At 41.4% G+C, this 21,278-nt stretch overlaps 1 protein-coding gene across 6 annotated transcripts in view; it reads left to right on the forward strand.

Annotated features, from left to right (window-relative positions):
* Positions 1-21,278, forward strand: part of KHDRBS3 (KH RNA binding domain containing, signal transduction associated 3) — a 179,220-nt gene that overhangs the window by 90,534 nt on the left and 67,408 nt on the right. For all 6 annotated transcript variants that reach the window (XR_004043493.3, XM_030875884.2, XM_060286944.1 and 3 more), the window contains 2 exons: positions 3,803-3,949; positions 12,458-12,597. Coding sequence is in view for 5 of the 6 variants with exons in the window: in XM_030875884.2 (XP_030731744.1) it covers positions 3,803-3,949; positions 12,458-12,597 (287 nt within the window). In the remaining variant the exon portion in view is untranslated. The remainder of the gene's footprint in view (positions 1-3,802; positions 3,950-12,457; positions 12,598-21,278) is intronic.

Here is a 21,278-nt window from a genome sequence, read left to right on the forward strand (position 1 = left end):
GCCTGGGAGCAGAAGCCCTTCACCTCTCGGCCCCTAAACCCCACTTCCATCGGCGGCCTTCAGTGGGGCAGCAGTTGCTCAGAGCCTAGTCTGTGAATCCTCAAACTGCATGAGTGTTTCTTCATCTCAGTGTGCAGTCATTCTAGTAAAAGGTTCCAGATCCTTACTGGGAAGACTGGGAGGAAGCGTCCAGTGCATACACACCAGGAGACGTTACAGTTACTATACTCACGCAGCCTTCTCCTCTAGATTTAGCTTAGCTCTTTTGTTCTCTGCATCTCTGGGGCAAGCAGGGATCTGATCTTAGGCCAGGAGGTGATAAAGGGTAGCAGTAGTAAAGCATGAGAATTGTCATCTCCTTTCAAGGAACTACCTTGGCTGTTCGAGACAGGCTTCTGCCAGTGTGGAAGGCTCAGTGGGACTTTAGCGTTCGTATACTCAGAGTTATTTGAATCTTTCCAAATGTTGCCAGTCCAGCTCCCAGATTTTCACTGTCCTCCGGACACCGTCCTAAGCTTCCCATAGCGATGACCAGGCAACGTGCTGGTCGTTAGCACACGCCTGAACTCTGCCTGGTCTGTTGACTCCATCAGCCTGTGGCCATAAGCAGTAGAATCTTCCGGGATGCTTCTGGCTCTGTGGGTCTTGGACTGATAATGCCGCGTGCTGAGTCTGTCATGTCCTTCTTTAAGTTCTTCAGTACAGTAGGAACAGCCCCTTTCACCCCACCCAGCCCACCGTGTCTCCTTCTCGCCCGTCATGCTGTGCCAGGTGGTCCATCAGTTACACCTTCAAAAGCATTTCACTGACAGTAACCACAGGTGATAATTTAAGTAGACAGGTGTCCCATCTGCTGTATCGTAATCAGATCCTCACTGCCTGAACTCTTGAATACTGATTTCAGTTGATCCTTTTTACTAATTTTTAGTCTACAGAAAATTCTCAGTTAACAGTGTTTATTTCTAAAGAGATTTCCATTCCTTAGTACTAAAATCTCATCCTTTTAGATTTTCAGAGTGTTCACCATTTAAATTCTAATGTGAACATAATTCATTTTCTTCTTGTATTTGCTACATTGACGATATTATAGGAGTCATTGCTGACAGGTATCAGGTGGTTACGTAGCATAATAATCAGTATAATGCTGCGGTCTGTGGAGCCTTCAGTTTGTGCCAAACATGCTAGACGTTTTGCCCACCTCATCTATATTATAGGATAATAGAATAATTAATACTGTTGTTATGTAATAATAGTTATCATTACTATATTTATCATTTGAGTGCTTATTACGTGGTAGGCATAATTCTAAAGACTTCCTGTGTCTTTCGAATTACTCCAATTCCTTTATTACTAATAACTCCTAATGACTGTTATAATCACTCCTTTATTACTACAACAACCCTTTGAGCAGTAGGTACTACACTATTATTATCCATTTTAAAATCACCTCTTCAAGATGGGGATAAAGTAACGTCACCAGTCATTGGATTTGGGGCTTGAAAGCAGCACTTCACACACAGTCTGTGTTCTTCCCCAAACACTGCATTGCCTCTCGTCATTAACCCAAGAAGTAACCCATTCATAACTGCTCAGTCTATGGAGCTGCGTGACAGCTGTGGTTATGGCAAGAAGGCCTTCCTGTTCCAGCTTAGGTTTGTAATAGCAATGAGAATGTTTGCCTATGAATCAACAATTATAACCTCTCATTAAAAGCATTAGTTTGGTGCCATATTAGAAAAAGATAAGAAATGTTCATTTCAGTAGTTCATGCTTTCAAAGATGAACTACTGTGCATAGAATCCAGTTTCTAAAACTTCAGCTGTGAAAGGCAGAGTCAGATCAAATGATTGAAAATGTTCCGATTAGAACAAGAACTAGTCCACCGTTGGCATGAAAGTATAGTCCTTTTCTTTTTTTTTTTAAATTTATTTATTTTTGGCTGCGTTGGGTCTTCATTGCTGCGCGTGGGCTTTCTCTAGTTGTGGCGAGCGGAGTCTACTCTTGTTGCGGTGCGCGGGCTTCTCATTGCGGTGGCTTCCCTTACTGTGGAGCACGGGCTCTAGGCATGCAGGCTTCAGTAGTTGTGGCGCACGGGCTCAGTAGTTGTGGCTTGCGGGCTCTAGAGTGCCGGCTCAGTAGTTGTGGCGCATGGGCTTAGTTGCTCCGCGGCATGTGGGATCTTCCCGGACCAGGGCTCAAACCCGTGTCCCCTGCCTGCATTGGCAGGCAGATTCTTAACCACTGCGCCACCAGGGAAGCCCCAATAGTCCTTTTCATACTTGACAAATTTTGAAGGAAAGGCATAGGGTATTATGGTAGCTTATGTTTGCTCCCCCTTCAAAAATATTTTTCTTCTTTTCTTTCAGTTTCTGGCCCACTTTCCATAAATGGGAAGGAAACTAGCATTTACTGAGTGCCTGCCACGTAGAAGGCAGTGTCCTGGGCACTATATATACACTGTCTCCTGGGCCAGGCCTTTACACAAGCTGCCTTTGGAGTCTTCTCAGTGGACCTACATTAATATACATGTGTTAACCCCAAATTGATTTTGCAAACTAAGTGTTGGATTACATATAACCTGTTCAAACTCACACACATACCTGGTGACCACCATGGCTAAAATTCAGGTTTATCTAACTCTAAATCCCCTGCCCGTTTCATGCTCTTTATTTTGATATGTCTTTTCTTTGTAAAAATTCAGATTAGTTAAGTAACAAAAGTTGAAGCCTTAAGGGGTGAAGTCAAGGGCCTGTGTGCCTCCTCATCCTCTTGGCTAATTTTGGAATCAACAGGTGCTGTTGCCAGGAATTCCTGGGTTCTCTCTCTTACGGGGTGGGTTTTGGAGAGGCTAGGAAGGTTTCCTGCCGTTTAGAAATCACTCTAGGTGTAGGTTCCTACTAATCTTAATCTCTCTGTCTGATTTTAATGTTGAGAACAAAGACTATTAAAAGAACCCGATTCTGTAATTGCTACTCTAACAAAGGCTTGTTAGAAAAAGATAATGGAGCAAAGTTAGTGGTCTCTTAATGATCTGGGGTTTTTTCCCCCCTGAATTTCATTATATCCACCAAAATTTTTTTAAATGTTTCTCATAATCATATAAAATCCTATAACAAAATTTTTCATTTATTTTATTCATTGTTTTATTCTCAGATATAGTGCCTGGCATGTAGAAATGGTTTTTTGTGTGAATGAGCAAATGAACATAGAAATGAATAAATAATATTTACCTATTCATTCAAAAATATTTGTTGAGCATCTACTGTCTACCAAGCACTTTTCTAGACAAGGAGCATGCAGCCCCAAACAAGACAATCATGGGTTCTGCTCCATGGTGATCACCTTAAGTGAGAAAAATTAGAAAATGGACGAGCAAAAAGTAAGGCATTTTAGATAGTGGTAAATGCTTTGTGACAGCTCAGGGGCACACAGGGTAGCCAGTGCAGAAGTGAGCTTGGTTGCTTGGCCAGTCTGAGGAACACGAAGCGGTTCTCTGCAGTGCCTGGAGGGGTTGGGCCGGGTAGGCTGCAGAGCGCGTGGCCTTGGGGAGATGGCCGGAGGACTCCTGGGCCAGAGGCAGGACTTGAGACCCCTCCCACAGCAGCAGGAAGCCTTTGGGGTCTCCATAAAGGCCTGGGGACAGCAAGATCAGATTTATGTTTGAAACTTTCTTCCTTAGGTGGTGTTTGCTGTTGGGTGAACCTCTTGTGATAACCACGTGCCAGATAAGCTCGGGTAGTTTTTCTTTTCTTTTTCTTTTCTTACAGTGACACCCTTTTAAACATGATTTTTCTTTTTTCAGGAAGAAGAGTTGAGGAAAAGTGGAGAAGCAAAGTACTTCCACCTCAATGATGATCTCCATGTTCTGATTGAAGTGTTTGCCCCGCCAGCAGAAGCCTATGCCCGGATGGGACATGCTCTGGAGGAAATCAAAAAGTTCCTCATTCCGGTGAGTACAGTTTTTCTTGATAGTTAATTTGTACTTTAAAGTCCTCCCTTTGTTTTAATGCTTGACAGTTCTTATCAGTAATTGTTATTTGCATAGCGCTTTGTCTGTTACAGTGTCCCTGTGAATTACTTGGCATCATTCCTTCTTTACCTGTGAGGCCAGGGATTTTTAAAGAGATTAGGTAATACTGCAAGAAAGTTGAAGAGCACAGTCACTGGTGTGCCTTTGGGGTCTCAGGCCCTGAGCCTTGCTGTGACACTCAGTCACTGCACAAATTCGTTGCTCTCGAGCGCGAGCTCGTTGGTGCGGTCCATGTGCCAAGCGCTGTGCTCGGTGGTATGTCGCGTGAGTAAGCGCAGCCCCACAGGAGGCTTGTGTGGTTTAGGGGAGAAGCACGTGGTTTCTGTGCAGCGTGAGGAATGCTTGATGGTGTCGGAGCGGCGGGCACAGAGAGGAAGGCACTGTGTGGGTGTTTATGTTTTTGTTAACAGTTGATGGTCTTTTTTAATCCTTTTCAGACACCCTGACATTGCTGAGAATGTGATAATTTGAAGAGAATTTGTCCCTATTTCCATTACAAAAGTTAATTTTGGTCTTTTGTATAATTTGCATGTTCTAGATTTAAAAAACAAAAACTTGAACACATTGGTTCTTCAGACAGTTTATTTTAGAGAAACTGTCACATCTGCCAAACAGCTGTCTGGGATAAGACTGTGTTCAGCGATTCCCAGTGGTGTAGTAGATTGACTTACCTACTGTAGCATGTGTCACGATTATGTTATCTGTGAGGAAGACTGTCACATTTATAGGGAAAGGACGTTTTAAATCATGATTGTCTTGGAAAAGCCAGGGCATAAGACCATATTAAGTATTTTAATTTGGGAGCTTAACAGAGTTTTCATTAGTTCCCTCAAGCCAGTGTGATGATCCTATTATTCATTTAGTTTAAAAACAGAGCTTTTGAGTGCTCTCTATTTGATAGACACATGTGGACTAATAAAAGACATGGCCCCTGCCCTTATGGAGTTTATATAATGGGAGAGACAGGTAAGAATCAGATATTTATATAAATGACTTTAAAATTGTAACTGACAAGACCAAGGAGAGGTTTAATGTCCTTGTGGTCATTCAGTGTGGACGAGGGAGTGCCGGCTTAGCCAAGTAGGACAGACTCTGTTCTCCAAAGGTAGCAGCAGCCGTCCTCCCACCCCATCACTTCTCACTCTTCCACCAAGAGGTAGGCTCGAACTTCTTTCACCTTGAATCTGAGCTGGCCAGAAAACTCTTTGCCTAACCCAAGGTCGCCAAGAATTTCTGCTGTGTTTTCTTCTTAATGTTTTATGGTATTAGCTCTTGCATTGAACTCTATGATCCACTTGAAGTTACTTTTTGTGTATGGTGTTAGATTAGGATCTAAATATATCTTTTTCTATGTAGATATCCAGTTGTCCCAGCACCATATGTTAAAGACAATTCTGTCCCTATTGAATTGCCTTGGCACTATTGTTGAAGATTAACTGAATATAAATGTATGAATTTATTTCAGAATTCTCAGTTCTGTTCCATTGATTTATATACCTGTCCTTATGCCAGTACCATACTCTTAATTACTTCAGCCTTATAGCAAATTTTGAAATCCCGGTTGTGTAAGTTCTGCAACTTTGTTCTTCTTCTTCAAAATTGTTTTGGCTATTCTGGCTCCTTCGCATTTTTATGTATATTTTACATTCAGCTTGTCAATTTCTACCAAAAAAAACAACAAAAAAAACCTTGCTAGGGTTTTGATAGTGCGTTGAACTTATAAGTCAATTTGGGGGTAATTTTCCATCCTAACAATATTGCACCTTCTTGTCCATGAACACGAAATGTCTCTCCATTTTTTTAAGAGATATTAAAATTTTTTCTCAGCAGTGTTTTATAGTTTTCAGGATACCAGGCTTGCATTTCTTTTCTTAAATTTATTTCTAAGTATTATATACTTTTTGATGATATTGTGAACGGAATTTTTTTTTTAAATTTCATTTTCAGGTGGTTACTTGTGTATAGAAATGCAGTTGATCTTGTTTGTACCTTGTGACTTTGCTGAATGTGTTTATTAGTTTCAGTGTGTGTGTGTTTAATGGAATTATCAGGATTTTCTACATACAGAATCATGTGATCTGTGAATAAAGAAAGCTTTACTTCTTCCTTTCATATCTGATGCCTTTAATTTTTTATTTAATTTTATTTTCTTCCTTATTACACTGACTAGAACTTTCAGTTGAGTAGAAGTGAGGATAGACACCCTTTCCTAGTTTTCAGTCTTTTACCGTGAAGTGTGATGTTAACTGTGGGGTTTCTTTTGCTGCCCTTTATCACGTTGAAGAAGTTCTCTTCTGTGCCTGGTGGTAAGAGGTTTGGGTTTGTTGGTTTGTTTTAGTCACAAATGGGTGTTGGGCTGTGCTAACTGCTCTTCTGTCCATTGAGCCCCTCACGTGGCTTTTCTTCTTCATTCTGTTAATAACGGCGTATTGCATTTGTGATTTCAGATGTCAGGCCAGCTTTGCAGTCCCAGGTGTAACTCTACTTGGTCGTGATATGTAATCCCTTTTATATGTTGCTGGAAACATATAAAAAACCCTAATAGTTTAATGATTATTACATCTATAATCATGAGGGATATTGGCTTGTAGTACAGTATTTTTATAGACGTTTCTGTTAAAGCACACATCTAGCATTTCTGGTGCTCTTTGTTTCTTTATGCGGATAGAGTTGACATATGGTGTTACTTGTTTTCAGCCTGAAGGACTTCCTTTAGTCTTTTTTGTAACATAGGTCTGCTAGCAAAAAAAGTTTTTTTCTCGGCATGTCTATTTCACCTATATCCTAAAGTTTAGCTTACAAACGTACCTCTTTTTATTGCGCTTCACTTTATTGTGCTTCAGAGATACTGTGTTTGTTTTGTGTTTGTTTTTTTTAACAAATTGAAGGTTTATGGCAACCCTGTGTCAGGCAAGTCTGTTGGCATCATTTTTCCAATAGCATTTGTTCCCGTTGTGTCTCTGTGTCACATTTTGGTAATTCTCACAATATCGCAAATGTTTTTACTAATTTTATATCTGTTATGGTGATCAGTGATCTTTGATGTTACTACTGTGACTCAACTGAAGGCTCAAATAATGGTTAGCATTTTTTAGCAGTATTTTTTAATTAAGGTAAGTACTTTTTTTTTTAAGACATAATGGTATTGCACACTAATAGACTACAGTGTAGTGTTAACCATAACTTTTATATGCACTGGGAAGCTAAAAAATTCGTACGACTGGCTTTATTTCAATATTTGCCTTATTGCGGTGGTCTGGAACCAAATCTGCAATACTTCCGAAGTATACCTGTGTATAATTCTTGGTCGACGGTTTTTTCTTTTATGTGGTAGGAGGCCATTCTTCTATTTTCTGGCCTCTACTATTTTTGATGTGAAGAGTCATTAATTATTTTGTGGTTTTGTATGTAATCTGTTGTTTTTCTCTTGCTGTTGCTCAGACTTTCTTTTTATCTTTGATTTTCCACTATTTGACTGTGGTGTACATGTTTATCTCAAGCGAATATGTGGGTTTATGTTTTTCTTCAAATGTGTGGGTAGTTTTCAACCATTGTTTCTTTAAAATTTCTCTGCCTTTCTCTTCCTCCTCCACCACCCCCAACCCCTGGATTCCCATTATATGTATGTTGGTACATTTGATGGTGCCCCACAGATCTCTGAGGCTCATTTTTCTTCATCCATTTTTCGCTGTGTTTTTCAGACTGAATACTTTTAATTAACTTCAAGTTCACTGATTCATTCTTCTGCCATCTTAAATCTGCTGTTGAGCTCCTCTGATTAACTTTACATTGTAGTTATTGTGGATTTTTTTAATCTCTTTTTTTCTTTGCTGGTCCAGATTTGGGCCCTCTCCTAGGCAGTTTCTTCCTGCCCTGGGTATAGGTGACATTTTCCTGTTTCTTTGCATGTCTCTTAGGTTTTTGTTGAGAACACTACATTTTAAGTAATGTATTGTAGTAAATCGGATTCTGATTCACTTTATTCCCAGAGGGTTATTGTTGCAGGTTTCTTTTTTTTTCTTTAATAATTTAGTTGGACTAAATCTGCAAAGTCTGTCTCCTTCATGGTTTAAAGTTTTGTTAATTTTTTTCCTTCTCACTTTTATTTTGAAGCCTGGCCTGCTAGGATTTTTCTCTGGGTCAGCATTGCTGAAAGATCAGCCAGTGGTTGGTCAGAGGGTGTGCTCAAACACCTGTGTCAGTAAGGCTTCCCCCGTCTGCTGATGGAACTGGGTGTGCATTGGGGAGTACATCCAAAGGCTACTCAGTTTTCCAGTCTGCCCTGGCTTCTCCTTTCTGCCAGGAATCCTTGTGTCTCCTTTGTACGTACACAGGCGAGGAGGTGCGGGGCACTTTAGCTTTCTCCGTTCTCTGCTGTACGTGTGCATAGCCCTCCCTTCAGCAGGCGGAGACGTGCAGAGAGCTTATCGAGGCTCTCCAGGCTGTTAAGTTTCTGGCTACTTGGCCAGTCTATTTGTTGCTTGCCCCACCCAGAACGTGATTATTCGGCTTGCTGATTGACTGGTCTTCTCTATTCATTTGCTATCAGAATTGCTACTGATGTTGACAGTGCTGCTGGGCATGGAGTCATTTCACACTTTCTTCAAAATTACGTGAACATCCGTCACTGGTTTTCACGGCTTTCCCCATCCTAGTGGAACTTCTGCGTCATCTGGGCTGGGGAGGAGGGGTGGGAGCACAAGATTGCCACAGATTCCCACTCTCCTTTCCAGAGTCCCGAAGTGGTCGTTTTTAACTGTTTGGTCAGCCTTTATTGTTGCTTTTTATGGAAAGGCTTTGCTGAGCTCCTTGCTTAGTTATCCTGAAAGTCCTGTGCTCTCTCATAACCTTTCATTTTTTTTTTTTTTTAACTTAGGTTGTTTTGGATCTCTGTCCATACGAGCATATGTAAAGTTTCACTTCATCCTTTTTAATGTCTGCATAATGTTTCATTATATGCGTGTTCCAGAATTTATTTAATTAGTCTTCAAATAATGGACACTTACTTCTTATAGATTATAATTCAAACAGTGATCCCAGGATTAACCTTGGACATAAATATTAGCATATTTGGGCAAATATGTCTGAAGAGTACATCTCTGGCTAGTTAGAGAACCCACTGAATTTTTAATAAATTACTTTTAATGATTTTATTTTAAGACTTTTTTCCTATTCTCCAGGCTAACACATTTAGATAGATCCTAAACTTACTGGCTAGAGAAATCCCATTTACACATATTTAATTAGAATTCTAATCAATTTTCTACTCTTCACAATTGGTGATAGTGTTGGTGTTAATGTTATAATAGTTTCACTTTTCAGGTGGGGAGTTGAAGTGATAATTTACTAGTGACTAGTTTAAAATGTAAAATTGTAAAAATAATTTAATCTATAAGCTACCATATGTGATTTGGTTTCCCTACTGATCTAAAAACATTATTTCAAAGACCAATAAAATTGTAACTACAGTGTGTATGTCAATAGTGTCTATCTGACCTTAGAAGAAACAGTTACTTCACATTTAAAGAAGTTGTCTAAAATCACATAGCTGGTCAGCCCGATTGGGTAAATTCAGGCTTAACCTCAGATGTGATTGACTCAGATTCCGTTTTTTTGCTTTTTGGGTTTTTTTTTTTTCCCTCCTAACTACACTATCTGCTGTAATGTATTTTTACACAGCTGATGTTTAAAATAGGCTTTAATTCTAGTTTTCGTGGGACCATTGTAAATCAGCTAACTTTACTTAGAGCAATGCTTTTCTTTTTTTTATTTTTCTTTTTAAATTTTTAATTGTATTTTTGAATAGGGCCTCAGTTATCTTCTTTTCCCATGAATCAATTTTTAACCACATACAATTTTATGTCCTGCCTCCTAACACTTTTCAACAGGGCCAATATTCAGCATTTAGGTAGCACATTGTATTTAGAATGTGCTTTAAAAATAATTTATTAATCACACGTTTTTAGTAAAATGGTAAGGAGCATACTGTTAGTAGGCAGAACCCACCACGGATTCCGAGGTTATCTGCCAGGAGCCTGCCAAGGGCCGGCTGGGATGACACACCCTTCTCTGTAACGTGTGGGGCCTTCCTTCCCACTTCTGTGTCCATATCTTTAACTTCTGAACTCCCAGTCCCTATGTCGGATTGCTCTACAACAGCTCAGTTTTTGTGTGCTACAGACCGTTGCAGACTCGACCTGTACAAAATTGATTAAATCGTGATGTCACTTTGTTACTCTCCTTACCTTCCAGAAACCAGTCAGACTTCTTGACTTTGCTCATATACCCCCATATCCAATATTTTACCATTTCTAATAAAATTAGGCATTATAAATAACTCCATCTCTACCTGTCACCATCCTTCCTGCCACTTCCCTACTCCAGGCCATCTTTACCACGTACTGGGATTACTTAAGTGCTTCCATCTGGTGTTTCTGCCTCCAGTGTGTTGTTTTTTCCTTTTAATATCTTTATTGAGATATAAATCACACGGCATAAAATTCACTCATATAAAGTATACAGTTCAGTGCCTTTTAGTATATTCGCAGAGTTCTGCAGCTGTCCCCCTAATCTCAGCTGGGCCATTTGTATTACCTCCCAAAATGAACCTTGTAACCAACAGCCGTCACTCCCCATTCTTCTCCCACCTTCGGCAACCACTAATTAGTTTTTGTTCTTTTTACACAGCTTTTATGGAGATGTAATTCAGATACCATACAGTTTACCCATAAGGTATACAGTTCACTGGATTATTGTATATTCACAGTTTTGTAACCATGACTACCAACTGGTTTAGATTTTTATCATCCCCCAAAGGAACTCCCTAGCCATTAGCAGTCCCTCCCATTTGGCTCCCCTACCTTCTCACACTCCTCTGGCTTACATCGCCACTAATTTCTCTCTCTAGATTTCCCTGGGTTTTTTTGACATTTCATATAAAACACGTACAGTATGTGTAGTCTTTTGCCCTGACTTCTTTCACTTAACATACTGTTATCAAGGTTCATTCAAGTTGCTTTTTATTGCTGAATAATATTCCATTTTACAATATACCACATTTTATATGTCCACTCCTCAGTTGAGGACTTTGGGGTGGTTTCTACTTTTGGGCTATTATGAATAATGCTGCTGTGAACATTCATGCACACATTTTTGCATGAATATATGTTTTCGTTTTCTTGGGTATTACCTAGGAATGGATTTGCCAGGTCATATGGTAACTCTTTGTTCAGCATTTTTGAGGAGCTACTACGTGGTTTTCCGAAGTGGCTGGACCATTTTACATTGCCACCAGAAAGTTGTAAGGGTTTCAATATCTCTGCAATCTTACCAACACTTGATATTGCTTATCTCTTTGATTACTGCTATCCTAGGGAGTGTGTTCGTGGTATTTCATTGTCGTTTTTGTTTGCATTTCCGTAATAACTAATAATGTCGAGCTTCTTTTCTTGGGCTTACTTTCTGTTTTTCTTAGAGAGAAATGCCTATTCAAATCCTTTATCCTTTCAAAATTAGGTTATGTGTCCTTTTAGTATTGAGCTGTGAGAGTTCTTCATGTATTATGAATACAAGTTGCTTATCAGGTAATAGGATTTCAAAATATTTTCTTCTGTTTTGTGGGCTGTATTTTCACTTTTTTGATGGTATTTTTGTGGCACAATAGTTTTAAACTTTGACTTGGTCCAATTTGACTGTTTTTTCATTTGTGCTTTTGGTATCTTAGCTAAGAAATCATTATGTAATACAGGATCATGAAGATTTACTTTCACATTTTCTTTCAAGAGCTTTACAGTTTTAGCTCTTACATTTAGGTCTCTGATCCATTTTGATATAATTTTTGTGTGTGGCAAAAAGTAAAGGGCCCATCTTATTTTTTTGATGTGGATATTCATTTGTTACAGCACCATTTGTTAGAGACTATTTGAAAATCAATTGACTATAATGGATAACTGGGCTCTCAATTCTATTTCATTGATCTTTATGTTTATCTTTTAAGGCAGTACCATACATTCTCCATTACTGTAGCTTTATAGTAAGTTTTGAAATGAGAACATACCAGTCTTCCAACTTCGTTCTTCTTTCTTTAGATAGTTCTGGCTAAACTAGGCTCTCTGTAACTACTAGTTGATTGGGTTGTAAATAATAATGCCATATATCAGTTACGTGCCATTTTAATTTTATTATAAATATTTCACTTGGAAAGTATGCACAGCAGAAGGAGATATGGCTGACTGTAGAAAATTCTAGTTTAGGGGAAAAATACTGGTTTTTTTTTTTCTTTTTACAACAATTTATTGATAAATTTTCATTTCAGCAAACTCAAGTCTTGTTTTATGAATTTAACTATTTTCCTTACCTTTTTTTTCCCTATTAAAAATTATTTGCTTCATGTCCTGAATTCTTTGTTATCTTCTGTCTTTTGTGTAGGACTATAATGATGAAATCAGGCAAGCACAGCTCCAGGAATTAACATATTTGAATGGTGGTTCAGAAAATGCAGATGTACCAGTTGTTCGAGGGAAACCTACCTTGCGTACAAGAGGTGTACCGACCCCAGCAATAACCAGGTAGGTGTGATTTATTGACTTACCTGTTTGTTGTTAGAATAGGGTACCATGGCAACAGTTTTAATGTTTCCTTTTTTAACGGGCAAGCGACTTTACCAGTGTATTGGTACAAAGCCTATAGGAATACATTCAGGCAATATGGTGTCGTATTAAGAGGATTCACTGTGGACTGAGGTATTCCTGGGCTTAAATATAACCTGTACCACTTACTAGCTAATGACTGTAGATAAGTTTATTTAATCACCCTCACGTTATTAATCCCCTAATTCTTTGAATGTAAGTCATAGCTTTGATGCACAAATGGAGATAGTGGAAGCTTGTGTTTTCCCAGTGAGCGCAGACAGTACCAGGCTAGTTCATTGCCGCACCTCCAGTGTTGAGCAGTGTCAGGTACCAGGTGAGTGTCCCGATGCTCATTGTCCTTTCATGCCGTGTAAATGCTCTGTGGTATCTGAAACTCCGAAGCTTGTCCAGGCACACCGAATTTTTATTTCTGTCTCGGAATCACGACTGCTTTTATCATGAAAAATATGATAATGAATTCGTAAGTCAATTGAAGCAAACTATAAATTGAGACGTGACTCTCAAACTTATTTGAAAATTATTTTTAATTTTTGCATTTTTGCCCCCAGAAGAACTCAGTGGAAATTAGTAACACAGACTTTTTTTCACTGGTGACTGTATATATTTTTTCAGGTAGAGTTTTGCATGAAATAATTTAAAATAGGTTTCTTCCATTTATCCAAGTTCCTTTGGAGGAATAAAAAGTGAGTCCCCCTGCTGAGTGCTGATCGACACGCTGTCAGAGCAGTTACAGACAGGTGTTATTGCAATGTAAAAGGAACACAGATCTGGGCATGGTACCAGGTGGGTTTTCTCTGTAAAAAACAGGCTAATAATAATAGGATTGCTGCTGATGATTTAATGAAATAATTTATGTAGCTGTTCAGTAAACAGTAAATCTCTATCATTTCCATTTCTCCTGTTAAATAATTTACTTGCAATCATAGGAAATTACGTATTTGCTATATTCGTTTCCAGTGGCTGTTACAATGAATTACCACAAATTTGGTGGCTTTAAGCAATAGAAATTGGTCATAGTTCTGGAGGCTAGATGTCTGAAATCAGCTTTACTAGGCTAAAATCAAGGTACTGACCGCTCTCCCCCTGGAGGCTGTAGGGGGGAATCGTCGTGGTGACCCTCCCAGCTTCTGGTGCCTGTAGGCGGTCCTTGACTTGAGGCCATCGCACTCTGCTCTGTCTCCTTCTTAGCGCTGCCTTCTCGCATCTCCAGTTGCCTCCCTCACATAGGGATGCATGGGACTGTATTTAGAGTCCACCTGGGTGATCCAGGGTAGTGTTTCCATCTCAGGATTCTCGACCTAATGTCACATCTGCAAAGGCCCTTTTCTCTAAATCAGGCAACCTCCACAGAACGGATATCCCTTGGATAGAGAATATAGATAATAGAGCACGTGCAGTGCCGTCATTTAGGGGATGCCCTGTTCCTTAGACCAGGTCTTCCATTTTTGCTGAAGGTAATTTCTAATCTAGTTGTCTCATTTTCACTTCAGTTGAAAATGTTATGTTATGAATTGACAAGGAAGGCAGAAACTTTCTGTTCTGAGGGAGTGTAGTATCTGGAGAGATAACCTCCATCTGCCCAGGTGAAAAATTATTCCTCTTGGTGGCAGCCTATACCCTGCTTGCCATTTTGAGCTTTTCCATTGCCTTGGTAGTGGGTATTTTGGGATGGAATTACCGTTCAGGTCACACTTCAGACCCAGTGGTTCGCCTGTGGAGCAGTGGCTGGTTCGTGCTGATGCAACACCTGATGCGGGGCACTTCCGCTCCCCACGTGCCAGGGAGCCAGGCACCGCCACCTTCCCTCCATGTGGTTGTGGGCTTGCGTGGCACCAGATCGTTCAAATACTCTGTTTTCTACAGTGTGAAATTCATGTTCCTCTAAGAGGCATTCAGTTGCCCTTCTGTACTTTCTCTTAAGACCTCTCTCCCAGTTGGTCTTTGTTCATTACTTTGCCAGGTTTCCTGCTTTAGCGCCTGCCTCCCCCCGACACCGCCACTGGGTTAAAGGGTGTGCTCTGCCCTTCCAAACCTTTGTTCACACTGCTCCTGTGTCTGCAGGTCTGTGGTTCCGCTCTCTAACCCTCTCACCTGTTTAAGTCCTACTTGTCTTTACATCCCGAACTGAAACTTCCTTTAACAGACACTCACATCGTGCCTACTACTGACTGAGTGCTTTCCGCGCACATTACAGATATTAACTAGGTTAAGCCTCATAACAGCCCTGTGAGGGCACTGTTTTGCTAAAGTCACCATTTCACAGATGAGGAAACCAAGGCCAGAGGAGTCAGTTACTTGCTCCAGTCACTCAGCTGGGGATTTTTAGAGCCTGGCTGGAATGCAGGCAGTCTGGTTCCAGAAACCATGCCTCTCCCTCTCTTTGATCCTTCCCTTCTGTTTTTATCCAGAATCTTTTTTTTTTTTTTTCTTCCACTCATTCTCCCCTTGCAGTTTTTCCATAGAATTTTCATTCTGTCACTTTTCTTATATATTAATTACAGCACAATTAATACAAACTATGATGAAAAGACATATTTTTACTACTTTTTCTCATCAGATCACGTATAGTAACTTGCTAAGTTAATGTCCATCTACCAGAAGAAAAATAAATTAATATGGAAAATAATTAGGATAGAAAATTACAAAAATCCTAAGGGTGAGATTAATACACAAAAAGGTACATGTTATTTTGTAGGGTTGGCAAAATTGGTCTTCAGATTACGCTTTGAGCTTTCTAGTGGCCAAAGTGGAGGAAAATATGGTTTTAGAATTCACAGCATCTAAATGGCTGAAAACAGCCATAAAACAAAAGGCAAATGCACTTATTGGGACCACTGGACGGTCATAGGTAGGTCCTCGCTACACTCAGTCCCTCAGTAAGTCATTTTGATTTTAGCTCTGAAATAAGCCTTAAACCTGTTTTTCTTTGATCACCTTTTCCACCCTGCACTCCAGCCAGACTGGTCTCCCTTCTGTTCCTTGAACAGGCCGAGCTCGTTCCTTTCCCTGTCCTTTGCCTTCACTCCTCCTCCTTGGAAGGCCTGTCTGCAGTTGCCTGCCTGCCCCTCAGCATCCTGTTCTCAACACACACAGGCACCATGTCAGAGAAGCCTTTGCTGGTTGCCTTGTTTGAAGTGGCCGCCCCCATAACCCGGAAGCCAGCCCACAGCACCCTTCTTGGTTACATGGTAGCACTTACCAAACTGAATTTACCTTTCTGACTTGTTCAGTTTTTCATTGGTTACTCCTCAGTATTATGTAAAACCTTAAAGGCACTTGTGTCCATAATGTTTGGCATATAGGAATCACTCAGTAAATACATGTTGAGTGAATACAGTACAATCGCAAATTCTTTAGACTCTTCTGATCAAGTGTGGACCATTTACAACATTTTTTTGTTAGTGTAGTTCTTGTCTGTCACGTGACTAGATTACCAGGGGATCAGCTTTTTGGGAATGGTCACATGGACAGCACCACTTTGGAATTTCACAGCAGAACAAGTCATTACTGGAATCTTCATGAATGTTCCCCACTGGTATCACTTCAGGGTAGCTCTCTGCTGAAAGATGTAAATGATCTAAAAGTAAATCCTGCAGAAGGGAGAAATAAGTATTTTAATAAAACCTTTTCATTCAGTTTCAAATGAGAGGACTAAACTTACTCCTTTTTAACTTAGGAGATAAGGAAGTTTCTTTACTTCCGTTCTGCCCTGTGCAGCCCTGTGGTACGTCACCTCCCTAACTCCCCGCACGGACCCCAGCAGAGAACACATCAGGGAAGATTAGGACTGACGCCACTCCAAGCAAACTCTCTGTTTAGCTCTGTGGTTTTCCTCGTAGGGTCTCCACCGCATATATTGCCTGCTGCCCTGGTGGTCTGGGCTGGACAGTTTTGAGCCCTCCAGGATGCTCCCTTCCTTTCCCCTCTTCAGAACAGCTGGCTAGTTCTGTGTTGCTTCTCCACTGGCCTTGTCTGGCCCATCTGGCCCTTTCCCCAAGTAGCATGCAGTGTTCTCTCCCTGCATGTGTTACCAGAAAGAGCAGGAAGAAAAAGTGAACAAAGCAGATGAAGCCTGTCTTTCTAAGTAGTAAGTACGCATTCACCAGCACTGGGTGCCGAACGTGGTGGTTTTGTTTCAACCTAGGACATGAGGCTGACCCATTCACGCGGCTTTTATCAGCTTTCATCAGATGGGGAAAATTTTCAGCTACAGTTTCTTTAAAGAGTTTGCCTTCCCCTTATCTCTTCTTTTCTTGGACTGCAACCCCATGTTAGATCTTATGATTGCACTTCCCAGACTGTATGCCAGGGCGCTGGGATGCTGCCTCACGCTCACAGGGCTGCCGTGGAGAGTTTAAAATTTCATGGGACCACTGCAGTAACCGGCAGCTTTCAGACACTGAATGAAACTATCAGCTTAAGTTAATCATTTATTGTTTTAACACTAGGTCATGCCCCACTGATTTCAGTGACATCGTATCTTTGTAAAACCGGCATCTCAGCAGCTGCTGTGATAAATATTAGGTAGCCACAGTTGCTCTGCCTGTTGGGCAGAGCACGTGACTTCCCCAAACCAGGGGATCAGATGGGACTCGGTCACTCTCATTTTCTCATCCACACAGATTTTCACATGGTACCTATTCTCTTTTTAAAATGGATTATGAATAGTATCACAGATGCTAAAGATTGTTTTAATGACAGAAAATGATCCATTCTTCTCCGCAGTATGTGAGAAGTGTTATCGGGAAAGCTGAATAGTTAATATATGGGCCATAAATATTTCACCAGCATATGATATGATTTATATTATTCTACCAATCTCTATTAAAAAGTCCTTCTTTATCATTAAGGGAAGGCTGGATATAGGAAAATGGTATTTCTTTTTCTATTAGCCAAAATTACAAGAATTTCCAATTTTAAAAACCCATTAATTTGGGATGTTATGTAAACTATATGATTGCCTCCTGGATTTACCTTCTGAGGACCTTGTACCACCTGACCTGTCAGAACAGTCACTCTCCTCTCCTTCCTTCCAACTCTGTGTCTACTGTCCGTGCCTTTCTTAAAACCCTGACAGTGGTTGACCACACACGTGCCCCGCGCCCCGGGCAGACACTAGAGGACTTTCCTTGGACACGAGCTTCTCTGCTTCTCTTGCCGTGAGACCTGGACTGCCCCTCAGTCCTCAGCATTCACTCCCTTGGGTCCACATGCTCTCTGAGTGTGTGTTAGTGCAGCCACGCTGGGGTTGATTAAGGGGAGGCAAAAGGAGAAAAACGTGTGCTTTCTTTTAAAATCACCTTAATAGGCTTTGGGAAGGCAATAACTGAGGCAAATAATGTGCCAAACAGCGAGAAAACTTCTGACAAGAACTTGTAACTTAAGTGCAGCCTGGAACAGACACGTGAGAAAAGCCGCTGAGCACGGTTCTCCTGCTTACGGTGCATCCGCGCAGCCCGAAGCCGGGTGTGGGTTCCCGGTCCTCCTGTCGACTCCAGTGCCGGCTGAAGGAAGGCTTGGATACCCATCAGGCCAACTGACTTTTCCTAGAATAATGTCAAGCAAGCGCCGCTGTCAGTCTGCAGCCCTGGAGGGTGGAAGGAGCCCAGTGAGTGTTTCCGGTGCAGTGGGCATCTCCTCCCCTGCCCTCCCCTCCCCACCCTGGCTCTTCAGAAGTTTTAATCAATTTTTTTCCTCTTTGGCCATCAGTCAGTTTCTGGTGTTAGGTCATTTAATGTCACACATTTTCCTGAGCTCTTTCCTTGACAAATTGAAGTTGCAGAGATGATGACCAAGTCATTGTCCTGACATTCTGGGATTTTTAAGGGGAAAGTCAGAGAAACAAGTAGTTATGGCAGAATGGCTGAAACAGAGCACGAGGGTTATGAGGAAAAGTGAAGCGGAAGCAGAAACGATAGCACAGATCATCCTGGATGGGGAGCGTGGGTACAAACACACTTAGGATGAAGGAAAAGTAATAAGGCAGGGTAGTGCCAGAGGGCAGTCATCCTGCGTAGAGGGGCAAAGGCTTGAAAGCAGGAAAAATTGGGCCATCTGCCTGGAGTTAGGGTGTGGTTATGGGAAAATCAGAGTCACCCCCAGCCCCTCCTAGCTGCGTGGTCTCAGGGAACTTCCCTCTCTAAGCCTAGTTTCTTCGTCTGTAAAATGGAGATAGGACGTTGAGCACACATTAATCCATATCCTACTTAATTTTTTAAATGTCCCATCGGAGCCCAGACTGTGGCATGATTCCTTTTCTGATTACTCAAAATGATCCCTCACTAAAAATAGAATTCCTGTAGCACAGATATTTGATCAGTCCCTGGGCAAATTGCACATCTCTTCTTCACTCCTTTATTATCAATTTCACCATCATCACAGAGGAAGAAGACTTGTGTGGCATAGTCCCAGAAGGCAGAAGTAAGGCTGATACTTAGAAATGATAAAGGTTTTTGCTATTTTTGTTTATAAGGAAAAAAAGTAAAAACATGCTAACAATCAGAATTGGAAGACAGTGACAGGCTTCAGAGTACGGAGTGAGCTGTCTCTTTTCAGGGGCTACGTCCCTGGATGAAACGGTAAGTTTCTTGTACTTTTAAGAGGGTGGACTCTCTCACACTGTCTTATGTGGTCAACAGTTTTACTAGTAACCAGTTTGTAACTTGTTGGAGAAGAAACAGATTGCATTGGATTTCTTACAGACTGTGTACAATGTAGGATAACGTAACACTTAGTCTTTTTTTTTTTTTTTAATTGCATTGAAGGTTGGATGGTTTGCAGAATAAAGAAAAGAGATAACCGACAGGTTTCATAACAAGTCTATAACCTCTGGATCCAAGCTACCCAAGGCAGCACTTGAAATGCAGAGTCTCAGTCCCCAGCCTAGATGTACTGATGCAGACTCTGCCCCGAAACCAGGCCCCAGGTGATGTGCGTGCACAGTAACGTGTGAGAGGAGAAGCACGGCCCTAGCACCGTGCTTCAGATTATCTGTAAAGGTGGTGAGACAGAGAGCTGCCAGAGTCTCCTATTCAGAACTTCTAGTCTCCATCAGCCCCGATGGCTTCTTACGTTTGTTCTGAGGGATTATGACCATAGGCTGCGTTTACCTTTCCCTTCTGTCCAGCTTCTCGTTCCCTTGTCAACCTCTGTCAAGAAAAAAAAAAATATCTCAGTGATTAAGCTTTCAGAGAAGTGAAGGAAAGTTGTCACAAGTCTTAGGGATCCTACAGGAAAATAAATTAGCCCTCAGGTCATTAGCGCATCAAGCATGGGTCCTCGGATGGATCTCTGGGAAAGCTTATTCTTACTGTGAGACCGGCTAGACCTTGACACTGGATCCAGCAGGCACCCCCTCTGTGATCAGCTGTAGACCTTTCTCTTCCTGAGGCCCAGGCATCCCCTGTGTTTCCCAGGGTCACCCAGCTGATAATGCTGGAGCTAGCTTGAGCTAATTCCACGAAATTCATTGTTTTTATCATATACTTTTGCTTCTCATAAAATATATAGACAGGGTGGCGCAGTGGTTGAGAGTCCGCCTGTCGATGCAGGGGACACGGGTTCGTGCCCCGGTCCGGGAGGATCCCACATGCAGCGGAGCGGCTGGGCCCGTGAGCCATGGCCGCTGAGCCTGCGCGTCCGGAGCCTGTGCTCCGCAACGGGAGGGGCCACAACAGTGAGAGGCCTGCGTACCGCAAAAAAATATATATATAGACAAAGGCCAGACAGTGTGGTATATATACCCTTACTGTGTACCACACTGCGTCACTGTTGCTACATGTATGAAACGTACGTAAATGCGCTGCTGCTGAATGGACGACATGAGCACAAACGCGAGATGCACCTTCTGTCTCCTCTCTCTCCTCACCCTTCGGTTAGCAGCCAAAAGGACAGCGTCAGGACAGAGTCCAGGTAGAAATCCACACGGTAATTACCGCTTGCTGAGCGCCTGTTTCAGCTTAGTCACTGATGTGGTTGGAAACCTCACAGCCGTTCTGCAAGAGCTAGATGTTATTAACTGGACTTGTCGATGGGAAAACCAAGGCTCAGCAGCCCAGTGACGACAGGACTAGATTTGAGTTTGAGTGTGGGTGTGCTGGAACCCACATCACATGCCTTTTCATCATAGCCTAAAACCTCCTATTAATATATAAACTGAATAATTAGTTCCTAATTGACTGAACGCAAGAAGTTATTGATCATCCAAAGCACTCTTTCCATGGAAAAAACTTTTCTCAATTATTTTCACATCTGAGTTTCAAAACCAGAAACCAAGGTCACCCTGCTGAAAAATGCAAACAGAAAGAACCATTACAGTCACACCCCTTTGCTTATGAAACTTTCTACTCAGATGTGTTATGTTTCTGCTTTTCCCTTATCCCCGTTCTGAGCGGTGTAGCACCCAATCCTATCAATTTGAATCAACCTTTCAAGTAAAAAATAAGTACGTTCCCATTGATTGTCGTTATAAATGTCATCTCCCAGACACTTTTCTGTTCTCATCCCATGTTATGAGCCCTGCTGTTCAGCTCTACCCTGAACTTCATTTGTAGCGTTGAGTGAGCACGAGGCAGTGCAGCGGGACCTTCACGTTGGCC

This window comes from Globicephala melas, chromosome 17 (assembly GCF_963455315.2).
Source record: "Globicephala melas chromosome 17, mGloMel1.2, whole genome shotgun sequence".
In the NCBI taxonomy this organism is placed as follows: Eukaryota; Metazoa; Chordata; class Mammalia; order Artiodactyla; family Delphinidae; genus Globicephala; species Globicephala melas.